Here is a 12,346-nt window from a genome sequence, read left to right on the forward strand (position 1 = left end):
ATCCTGAACGTCACATTAACAATGAATAATGAATAGCTATTTTCAGTGTAACTGCATTTGCTGCTACTTTGATTTGTGATATGGTACAGTGAATAGATCCAATTAAAAGTTCTCTGTACTGTGAAAAAGCCTTCCTTAACTTTGGTGCTCTTTCAGATTTACTCCAAGAATCAACATCCAGCCTTTTTGTACCAGGGTGATAACTATTGCATTCTGACTTCCTGGGAGATTTTTAGCTCTCTGAACTGTTTAAAATTTGTTCATAAATGAATTTTATCACCACTGCAGGGTTTCCAGGCATGCAGATTTTGAAGCCTAGCATATTGTTTTCCTCGGAAAAAATTCCTGTGGTCTTCCATAAGGAGGAATAAGATCTCTTTGGAGTTTCACATTTTAAAAGGCTGTAACTGTGATGTTCTTAAAACAGGTCCATAACATGGTGCTATTTACAGGGCTATCCTAAGGTATAAGCACCTATATGAGTGTTTGTGGTGCCACAGACTTCTCTCTTCTGTCTTTCCTTAGAGATTCCCTGTAGCAGCAAGTTATGAACATACATTTATTAGTTCATCCCCATGACCAGCATGTCTTAGTTATTGAAACTACTTAAGCAAGTCTGTTATGCATTCAGTAACCTTCTCCTGTGGCTTTCAAGGAAATAAATAAATAGTGCAGAATGATTGAAACAAGTAACCTCTGTACTGTTGCATTCACCATCATATCAAAATCAGATATTATTAAAGTTTTATGCCTCTTAAAGATTTTGCCATAACTAAAAAGTATGTTCCAAGTATCAGCAATGTCAGCCATGACATTGCTTTGGCTGTGTCCTTTCTATAGTAAGAATTGTGTGTAGCAGATATGTCTGACTGTCATACTTTATTGAACCTGGGTTTGGTTTTGGGTTTTTTACCCTGTTGATTAACAGGGTATTTGTATTCCTGAAGAAAAACAGGACCCTTGAAAGGGTCCCTTAGCTGTTTCAGGTTATATCTGGGGGCAGAATTTCAGGTAATACTGCAACGCATTTGTGTGTGAATGGGCTTTTGGGGAGAAAGAACAAATGGGATACCTTTGTTCATAACTGCCAGTGCCTTTGCATTTTAAGGTATTGTGGGGTAAACAGATATTAAAAAATCTGCCTTCTATAAGCAAGACACTTGAAAAAGACAGCAACTGACAACAAGTAGGGATTCCTGGAGAGTTGTTTCTGGAAGAGCATAGTTATAGAGCCATCTCGTAAACCAGATGACTTCATCTGTCTGATGTTCTATAATGGTGTGTTTCTATATTCCGTTCTTACCAAAGATCTGCTTTTTATTCCAGTATATTTCCATATCCCAGGTGACTGGTTTCTCTAGTTGGTCTTGAACAGTTAAAGTGTTTCCTAAAAACAAACACTTCATGTGGCGCGTGGAAGCGTTAAAGTGTTAAGTTCTTCATGTATAGATGAAGATTGCGTTGAGTTCACATTCTTCTCATGCAAAATGCAAAAATAAAACCTTGCTTCTTCTAGGAGGACAACTAATGTCTGAGAAGTATTTGGTAGGGGAGTCCTCTATTAAAAAAAAAGAATGAAGATGAATATTAAAACTTAGCTCTTTGGTTTCCGTTCTCTTTCAGTGAGACAGTGGTCTTTTTTCTTATTGCATAATCACATATGAAGTATTTATGTTGATGCATTCATATTTATTGTTTTGATCAGTCTTAAATTTATGAATATGGAAAGGTGAATAGCTCTTCAGAGATTGGCTAATGGCTGTAACATATGGCATTTCCAAACCTGTTTGTAAAACCAACCTTTTCTAGCAGACTGTTAATTCTTAAGAAGATGTTCCTCTTTCTCACACGGTGTAAACAAAAGGGGACACTAGTCGTTATTATACCATACTAATAAGATCTAATTTTGAATAAATTTCTTATTTAGTTTTCATGCTGGATTGAGTAACATTTCTAGTCCATCTTCAGTAGCACTTTCCTGAAGTCTTGCTTCCAATGGCTCTGCTTTTTCAGGTGAAAATACTGACACAGAATGAGAATAGCAAGCTGCAAGCTGCTCTTGTTAGCAACCTGAAGAGTGCAGTCACAGCAGCCTTTCTCATGTTACCAGAAAGTTTCTCTGAAGAAGACCTCTATATGCAGATTGCAGGACTCTCCTACTCTGGTTAGTATGTGGTGTCTAAAGTCACCGAGAAGAAAAGCTGTAGTTGGAGCTGTTGTACCACAGTTGGAAATCTCATGTGTAGTAAGTCATTTGCCCTCTTGCTTTGGGCCCACACTGCTGCATGCTCCAGAAATTGTATCTGAATGCTGTGTTACATAACAGCTCCAAATGACTAATTGGGCTTATTCTTAGGAAATAGGTGTAGGTACCTAAACAAAGCTTCTTATACCTGCTTGATTTATGAACAGCTAACTATGAGTGACTGAATATGATGAAATGATGTGGGGTTTTTTCTGTTTGTATGGATTGTATTTTGGTTTAGTGTTTCAAAACCTTGGAAAAAAATTTCTTTCCGCTCTCAGTGTAATGTTGAGTCATCTTATAGTCTGACTCATACCGTGTCATCTCTTACTTTTTGAGCGTGATGTGTTTAAGGTTCTTATTTAGTTAATTTAAGGATCCAGATTATGATTCCTCAATGTATATTTAACATTTACCTCCTGGTTAGTATTTGTTGACTTTTTTTTTATTTGCTAAGAGAATTTCCTCCTTTCTTTAGTTAGGAAGTGAGTATGGAAAACAATTGAGGAAACTACTACAAATGGCTCTTCAATGTAAGATTTGGTTGTTACAGTTTAATTCAGCATTGCTTTTTAAATGTCGATATCCTTATTGAAATCACTATGAACAAGTTTGATTCCTTTATGCAGCACTTCCTTTGCTTGTGTAGAAAATACAAGTTTGGCTTTAAAAAATCACAGGTGGGCAGGTGGGGGTTATAAGCTGCAGCTTGGCTTTACTGAGGAGTGTTACTGTTCTTTATGTAATACTTCCCTGAGCAGTTTAGATTGCTGCTTTTTCAGCTTTTCCATAGTAGTTTTTTTCTGAATTGGTACCTGTTTTAAAGTGACAATAAGAGGGTGCTGGCAATGGGATTGCCAGCCAAGGCTGTTTGCTGCAGGGCTGCAGACCTGTCCACCTGAAACCTGCCCAGCAATGGCATTACATTCTTGGTGGGCACTAGTGACCGAGATACTTTTTTATATAGTTTTTGAAACAGTGCAATCAAACAGAAACATGGGAGATCAGTTACCATGCTATAAGATGTTGAAATTGGCTCTGCTGTGTGAACAAAGCTAAAGCAGCAGTAAGATTCCCAGTTGCGAATGTTCAAGGAAAAGGCTGTTGATTATATGTTCGTGAATATTTTATTTTGCTTCCGTTTTCTTAAGTCTTTCAGAGAGTGTACTAGTAGACAAAATTGATTTTATGTGTTACTCTAATTAATCTCCTTGCAGACTGCTGAAAAGAGTTGATTTAGAAAATGTTTATCCTTTATTTTTTTATGCATTTTTTTGAGAGCAGTGAGTCAGTACCATTTGTATGCAAAGTGTTTTGTTTTGTGGCTTGGCATGAATTGAAATAAACTAAGTAAGGCTAGCAAGTTGCCATCTTCCAATAACATTTGTCTCCTGAATGTGGGAAGTGGGAAAATGAATTGTTTCAGGATTTTGTTTGTTGATACACGCTGCACTGAGCCTCTAACTCCTGGTTAGAAACACAGGAAGTTACCAGGCTATTACCTAACTGAGGTAGTTATTACATACTAGCTGTCTTTTCACTTATTCTCTCTAAAACTTTTCAGTCATGTATCAGAAGAGAAAGTGTAAAGGTCAGTGATGTAACAGTGGTGTTAAAAGCAGTTGATTTTTGAGACTAATAACAAAATACATGGCTAAGAGGAAAAGATAATACAGTAATCTTACCATGACTGCCATTAGGTGAACTTCAGGTACTGTCCTTGAAGTGCAGAGATAATGCAAATTATTTTCTCTCAATATTGGAAAATTAAGCTTACTTGTTTGTCGATACAAAGTATTAGAACTGGTCAGTTTGTTTAGTAGTCTTTTGAAATGTATGTATCATTGCAAAGAATGTAACTGCTACTGCCACTTGACAGCTGGACTTATTTCGTCGTCCACAAGTGAAAATGTGGACATATGGGCTGATGATATTACAGCATATCAGAGGCCACAAAACAATATTTGACTCTAAGCACGTATTTTCTGTGCTTGAAGATATTTGAATAGCTTTTTGACTAATAGAAGGTGAACCTTTTGTTCTACCAATGCAGGCATTGGTAGAACTGAAGAATAAAGCTTTAGATGACAGCTTTTTACTATATTGATTTCTGTTATATTCTCCTTCTCTGAGTTTTTGGGTTTTTCCTAATGAATTAACTGTGTCTCTTTTCTTGACCAGGTGATTTCAGAATGATAATAGGAGAAGACAGATCGAAAGTGCAGAACATAGTGAAACCCAACATTCCCCATTTTCAGAAGCTGTACAGTACCATATTACAGGACTGCCCCCAAGTGGTATATAAGCACCATCTGGGAAGGCTAGAGGCAAGTGTTCTTCAAAACATTTTTAAAACAAACAGGTGGAAGTGCTTTATCACATTGACAGAAGGCAGGAATTATGCTGTGCACTAAGGAGGGCAGTTGTAGTCACTGTACTTGCTTTATGTTATGTTTCTGTTGTTTAGTTAATTCTGCAACCGGAAGATTTGCCTTAAATACCAGTCTCTGCATATGTAGTAACTACTGCTCATTTTCTTTGAGTATGGGCACAGAACTAGAGCCCTAGCAAAGGAACAAGAGAAGATGGTTGTAAAACACGTGTTCTAATGACTACCACATGGACACAACAGTCTAGGCAGTGATGAATGAGCATATGGTTTATGTTAAAAAGATTAGGTTGTAACTCAGAGGTGCAACTTTCCACAATCAAAAACTGCATCTCACAAAAAAAGCTCATCAAGTGCTAGTTGTGAAGATCAGCTGACTAAACCTAAGTGAAATTCTGACATTATCTTTAAATACCCATCCTAAACCATTTCTATCCTTAGTATTTGGGAAATCCAAAATGACCAGTATCTTGAATTCGGTCTTCTGGTATAACATTGGAATTAGGGGAGAGATGCTACACAGTCAGGGGTCCAGTAGCAGTTTTCCTCTTGTAGTTTGCATGTCCATGTGTGAACATTCAAGTGTGATATAAACTTCAACATGAAGTTACAAATAGCATGGGTTGTCTCATGGAGTCTTATCCTCGAGTCACTGTGGTAATTATCTCCCAAATGCCTCCTTTTAGGGTGTGTCTTTGTTAGAAACTGATATAAGTGCAGTTTTAAGCAGACTTGAGTACAGTAAAAAAATTGTTCTGCAGTGCTTTGGAGTACAGCATAGGCAGTTCTGTCTTACACTGCAGCTGTCTCCATATTTTCTTATCAGTGTACTCTTCAACAGTTCAGTGGAAGAAATATTTAAATTAATTTTGAAAAGGATCAGTAATACTTTCTTCAAGAAAAAGGCTAGTTACAATAATACTTCCTGTTGTTTTACCTTTAAAAAAAATCCTGATAACATACTGCAAATATGCTATTGGATAATAAATCTGTCCATAATTCCACAATTGTCATCAAGGCTGTTGATTAAATGCCATTATTTCACTGTTGATTTGAAGTAAGGTGCTTTAATATTCTACTGTTCACACCTTGGTGTGATTATTGGCAGTTATTACCCAGACTGAGGTGAATGTCTGCTCTCAGGAGTGCAGTTTAATGCAGAATAGAACCCCCTTCTCCAAGTATATGTCTTCAGAGTTACAGAGAAAATTCTTTCTTAAAAGATTCCTCAAAACCAACTGAAGACAGACACTAGTTCTCACAGTTTTGGTTCAGGCGTGGATTCCTCCCACATAATGCTCAGAGCCTGCTCATCGTCGGCTGCCTCTGGAGTGATTCATCTGGAGATCATTTTCTCCACACTGACAAAAGGGAATGGATAGGGGAACTAGACTCCTGTCTGATGTCTCCATGAAGTGTCTGAGATGTTGTGTGGGAGGAACCGAGCTCTTCATATTTTCCTCCAGTTTTGGAGAGATCTGCTCCATCATGCATTTTTCAGTGTTTGTGCTTACACTCTGTATAAATATGTACAAGCTTGTACATTGGCATTGTTGTATTCAAAAAAGGGTCCTTGAATTTCTGATTTAGATTGGAAAATGTGGAATGAATGTTTTCTTCAAATTTTACAAACCAGATGTGGTTTGAGTTTAAAGCAGAGAAAATGGTTTTCAAACTAAACTTGAAATGTGTGTGTCTACAGTTTGATTATATTCAGGCAGAAGAAACTGAGCTAAGTGGTCTTTTGGGAATTTTTTTTAATTGTAGTGTACTTATGTTTCCAAAGGAAATTGGATATAACAGAAACTATACAGTTTCAATGAAAGTTACTTACAGAGACAGGAAGATCATGTATGTCTTTAATGAAAATTAACATCTTTGCATTGAGTTATTCTTCAGGTTCAGAACTGAGATAACTGCATTTCCCTGTGCTTGGGAAATTTTCGTTACAAATGTCCATTACTTGTGCTAGTGACATAGATTGGGTTCTGAGAGATATTTCTCAGAGGTCAAAGATAGCCAGAAGAATTTTCGGACTTCTTTAAGATAAAGAGAACTGAATGGTTTTTTCTGTCTTATTTTCTATAACATTCAGATTGATAAAAGTCCAGAAGGTCAATTTACACAACTAATGGCTTTGCCAAAGACTCTGCAGCAAAAGATAACTTCTCTGGTAAACCCTCCTGGAAAAAACAGAGATGTGGAAGAAATTTTACTGCAAGTTGCCCATGACCCTGACTGTGGATTTGTGGTGCATCAAGGTAGGCCTAACCAGTGTCTGTAATCTCTTTTAACACATGATAGAGGTACAAATCGGTATCTGTATCTGTTTTTCTATTTCAGAAGGATGGTTTAAAGAGAAGGGTGAAAAACCCAAGAGATTAATCACGAGATACCTTCTTAAAAACATGGGTTCGGACTTCTTTGATTGCAAACAGGTTATCTGAAAAACTAGCAAGTAGCATTCCTAGTGATATAGGAAGATATGTTTTGGTTTGGGTCCTGGAAGAGACAGTCTTTAGGGATTAGTGTGGCCTGCTTAGACTGTCTTAACTCTGTAGTGCTTACACCTTTAGGCATAACTTCATCGAAATACTGAGCTATGTGTCCTACCAGTCACACATTGCAAGGATAAGCTAATTTTCTGTCTTGCTGACATTACCCTTCCCAATCATGTTGGTTAGTCCAGACATGCAAGCTCTGGCAGAGAACTCAAGCTTTAAGGAAAAAGATTGAGGTGTGTCTCATCATCACAGCTGCTCTGAGGCAAGATTATGTCATATGAGCAGGTTAAAGCTAATGCTGCAGACATCAATGTTTTTATATGCTGCAGAAAAAGGAAAATGTTTAGTACTTGAAGTACTTGATAGATTTTTAGTTCCAGTTAGCAAATTTTGCAAGCTCCTTGAGCACAGCAAAAGTTCCCTACAGTGCCTGGGAGCCACTAGACACTCTCCAACTGCTGAGGGAGCTTTTAGACTGTCTTCTGTTTGGGGGAATAAAGCTCCTGAGACTTGCAGTTCTCCACTGGCAGTATAGGATGAATTGCATCTGGACGTTGAGGTGTCCAGCTCTTTCATGACAGTCTATGGCACCTTCTGTGCTGGGCTACAACAGTAACTGGATAAAAGCTGAATCCAGGAGCAGTGTTGTGAGCTGCACATGATTTTAGAGCTCCAGGTTATCCCCCCTGAGCTCATCATCCTTGTGGTTGTGTTTCTCTAGGGTCTTGCAGGCGTGGCTGTGGCTGTGCACAGTGGTGCAGCAGTTCATTATCAAAACACTGAATAGATCTGGTCTTCTCAGGCCAAGCAGTTCAAACTCTTAGGAGAACAAATCAAAACCCCTCTTTCACTTTAGTGGCCAAAAGATTTTCCTAATTCATCAGTCTGAGTGAAGGCCAGGACAAGCCATTTGGGAATCCTACAAGACAAAGCTGATTACTCAATCTGAATTGCATTATCCGTAGATATTTTGCTAGATCAATATGATTTCTTCCTTTCTCCTCCCTACCCCTCAAATTATTTTCAGTGGAACATTGTATCCCTCTTACTTATTAACGGATTACACTAAACTTTGTTCTTCATTATGGAAATAGCTTTGAAAGAGGGGTTTAAAAATATTTGAAATTATATTCTAGGTGGTTAATGCAGGATAATATCTTTCGGTTTGGAAGCCTAACTGAGACTACTGCATTCCTACATTTTTTAAAAGTATTTAGTAACGTGCAGTACTTTTTTACATATCAGTATGCTTTTATGTGTTAGAACAAACATACCAATACTTCTGAAAAAAAAATTTTTACGTTTTATATACTTTTCCATTAATACCTAAGAACCACAGGACAATGAGAACTGAATGTGGCACAGTGCAAAGTGGTAAATGGGACTTATCTTTCAAAGCTGATAATTTAGAAAAGCCAGACAAGCTCTGCACAATAGTGACATCTCTACTTGATCAGAGAAGTGCAAAATCCCAATTTTATATTGAAGTAATCATGAAGTATAATTTGTTCTGTTCTAGAATGTTGATACACCAGCACTTAGATGAAACAACTCTGAATCCTTTGTGACTAATTATCTTAGTAGAGATGTAGTGGGACCTCTAAATATATTTATTTGATCAATTCCTACCGGTTGTTGTCTGGTTTAATATTGATCTGGTTGGGTTTTTTCCTGTATGTTATATATAAAATAAAATAGCTTAGAGAATATTTTCAATTAATATGACAAAGCAGAGCAGAAACAAAACATTGTCAGCATAAGTGTATGTTTTACTTTCAGGCTGGCTTGATTGTATAACTGGAACAATATTTGACTTGTGTATGTTGGAGGGTAAAAAAAAAATCGGCACAAAACTGCTAAGATGGATAACATCTGTGTGCTTTTCTCTCTGCAGGCATTTCAGGAATTGTGAGATCTTCCAGTATAGTGCAGAGTGCTAAAACCATACTGACAGCTGGTAAGAATGTGTGTGATTTCCATCAACATAGGTCTTTTAATTTCACAAAGGAAAAATTACAGGGCCCCAAGACTATCTTGTTACAGGAGTTTATTCTTTAAACTGTTAGCGCATTTAATTGAAAGCCCCTGGAAGATAAAAGTAATATTTAAAGCAGAAGATTTATTGTAACTGTTGCAAAATTGTAAAATGCTAAAAGGAACTGGAGTCTGTGCAAGTTGTAAACAAATAAACAACCCCCCCAACAACCCAAAAGTAAGGAAAAAACCAACTTCTGAGTTCAGTTTAATTTTCTATGCAGGCCAGATCTGGCTGATATGCACTAGTTCTGCGCTTTCTGCATTAAAAAGGCTTCATGCTTTCTTGAAGTTGCTTAAATAATTTTCTGAACTCATTCATACCTATTCCTAGTTCTTCCACAAAAGCAATTATATACAAATGATGCCAGTACTGGTTTTAAAAGCAGCTATAGAGGTTCCTACTGAGCAATCCTTATCCAGACTTCTACAGAGGCTGTTCCCCTCCATTGGTGTTGGTGACTCCATGTTACATCTCCTACCCCTAGTAAAGAAACACAGCTTTCAGTGTTCAGAACCATTACAGGTCTGCTGAGTAAAATAAGCAGGAACACTTTTACTTTTTATATGTGTCTGTTAATGGTTTAGTTCTATTAAATGGAAGAAGTCTGACAAAACTATTGCCTAACTTTTAGTAGCTGGAGGAGGCAGAACTCCATCTAAGTAAAGCAATTTTGTTATATATCAATTAAGCACATGGCAGATGTTAGTTTCTAATGTAAGGTTTCCAACCAAATAGGTACATTTTTCTTCTAGGGTTTGTTGTCAAAATCACCTGCTAGTGGTCAAGAATTCTGGTATTATAACATGCCTTTTTTAGAGATGTCAACTTGCATCCTATCTGTTCCTAAATCCATGGAGTGTAGATTTTTTTTGTGAAATAATTGTAGGGGAGGGGTCAAAGACAGTGTTATCCTATTGAATCCAGTGCTTGGGAAAGTTATCCTGACTGCCCAGTAGGGCAAAGCTGTTTGTGTGTAACTTAAAGAGCAGGGATAGAGATAGCTGAGCTTTCTAGGTTATTTATGCTCTCCTTCTGTCTGTTCTGATGGACAGAAAATCCCCTCTGGGAGTTATTAGCTCCTTTTGCATGTCATGCAGTAAATCACAGCCTGTGTTGGTACTGGGACTTTTGTGGGGTCCTAATGCATCTTCTTGTAGGACTTGTGATTCTTACCATGTTTTCTGCTTGTGCACCTGAAACTAGTAATTTGGGAAATGCCTTTACTTTCCTTTAACTGCTTTTTGCTTTATATACAGTGGCTTTTTTTTCCCCTTTAAAACAAACTCGAGTTGTCTCCTAACCAGCGAGTTAACATAGAATAATACTCATATTTAAAAATATGTATTTTCTGCTGGTGGTTTTAGTGTTGAAAACATATTTTTGTGGTTTGATTTAGGTAAAGCAAAGCAATTTGGATCCTTTGCCTCAAGCACGAGCCAAATTTGAGCAAGGAGGCCCTAGGGGAGTTGATTTTTCTTACTTTTAGCACAATTTAGTTCCTTTTTTTAAAACATATTTACAATCTTCTGCCAGAATCTGGCCAAAACCATTTGCAACAGAATTCAGGATTGATGGATTTTTCAGATGTGAGGTTTGTATGATCTTAAGTGATTTTCCCTGGAATTGAGGAGGAATGGGTGTCCATGGGTTTAGGAGTTAGTTAGTAAAAGCTTTTTGCTTGTGGGGCGTTTTTTTTGTTGCCTTTTTTTTTTTTTTAATATTTCTCTCCAAACACTTATGATTATGTTAAATCTTGCTGTATCTTCTCATGAAGATTTTCTCTCAAGTACAGTTTCTTAATTTAAAAATGCATTCCTAGGGGCAGAAGTACTGCTGCTACCATGGCTGTGCCAGTCCTTGGGGCTCTCCACGTTCCTGGAGACACAGAATGTGCACAACACAGGGTGGCTCCTGCATTGGAGTAGCTGCTTGACTCATGCAAGGAATGTGTCTTACAGGGAAGTGTGGAGCTTTAAATTCAATTCCTAAGGATGCCATATTTCTTCATTCTTTGTCCAAATCTTGTCTAATATTCTGTTCCCCTAAGACTTATTTTCACACTTTCTAGTAGAGACTTTAGGAAAAGTATATGGCTCTGACCTTCTGCAATGCTTAGGTCAAGAATAGTAGTTTAAAATAAGAGAATTATTAAAGAGATTCATGAAATCTGTGGCTTCATTAAATAAGCTCTGACTTTTTTTTTTTTTGCTGTTTCTAGTAACTGTATAAATAGTTTGTTTGAGGAAGAATTAGTTTTCACTACCTGGCCATCGTTCTTTTTGGAATGTAAGGGAGGACACAATATCTTTTCCTTAGCTGATTGTTTTACCTTAACAACCAAAAAAAGTGAAATGCCTACTCTGGTCCATAGCATGGCTGTCCAATGTACAGCATATTTCTAAATTGAATGCTAAATGTTAAATCAGCATTCGTTGTGCTGAGGTGGCATGCTGGGTATTAACATTATTGGCAAGGAGCACAAGCAAAATAAAGAATTTCAACCCATTTAAGAGAACTTTTTTCATCTTTCTCTGCCAATGTGGTTTTGAAGTTGAGCTCTAGCTCTGTGTTTTTGTTTGTTGTTAAATGCCCTATTTAGTTTTTGAAAATGTGCCTGTGCTTTTCTTCGAGTCTGTGGTGAGGTTGCCTCTCTGTTTCTCATTAGAGATGGCACCATGGTTTAATTTGTTTTCCCATGTAGCCAGGGTTTGCATGGTCTTTGGGAACTATCCCTGCAGCTCTTACATTTAGCTCCTCTGAAGGAGATGTTGATACTTATTTAGCTTGGATTTCTTCTTTATATTTCACTCGAGGAATGCAGCAAGCCTTGAAATTTTTTCTATAAATACAATACTATGAATTAAATCATCAGTTGAAGCATTTGTTCAAGATACTTTTAAGTTAACACAAATGCTCTGAATAACATTTGTTTTCTTAGAATTGAGATATTAGTATACTAATCCTTGTGTATTCAAGGATTCTTTTAAACTTAAAGGATCAGCTTTACATGTAAAATACTCTGTAGAGTTCAGATAACTGATGTCTTCATCAGTTGCCTGAGCAGATACTGCATTGCCACCAACTTCACTGGGAATATGTGTACAAAGTTTGCATGTGTCTGTGCATGACACACTATCAGTATGTAACTATTTGCCTCCACATGACAGCTC

General features: G+C 37.2%; 1 protein-coding gene across 8 annotated transcripts in view; it reads left to right on the top strand.

Moving 5' to 3' along the window:
• Positions 1 to 12,346, top strand: part of TAMM41 (TAM41 mitochondrial translocator assembly and maintenance homolog) — a 28,332-nt gene that overhangs the window by 3,379 nt on the left and 12,607 nt on the right. For all 8 annotated transcript variants that reach the window (XR_003531386.1, XM_027666026.1, XM_027666022.1 and 5 more), the window contains 4 exons: positions 2,014 to 2,164; positions 4,427 to 4,572; positions 6,730 to 6,895; positions 9,033 to 9,095. Coding sequence is in view for 7 of the 8 variants with exons in the window: in XM_027666026.1 (XP_027521827.1) it covers positions 2,014 to 2,164; positions 4,427 to 4,572; positions 6,730 to 6,895; positions 9,033 to 9,095 (526 nt within the window). In the remaining variant the exon portion in view is untranslated. The remainder of the gene's footprint in view (positions 1 to 2,013; positions 2,165 to 4,426; positions 4,573 to 6,729; positions 6,896 to 9,032; positions 9,096 to 12,346) is intronic.

Source organism: Corapipo altera, unplaced genomic scaffold (assembly GCF_003945725.1).
Source record: "Corapipo altera isolate COAL_440 unplaced genomic scaffold, ASM394572v1 101, whole genome shotgun sequence".
Taxonomy (NCBI): domain Eukaryota; kingdom Metazoa; phylum Chordata; class Aves; order Passeriformes; family Pipridae; genus Corapipo; species Corapipo altera.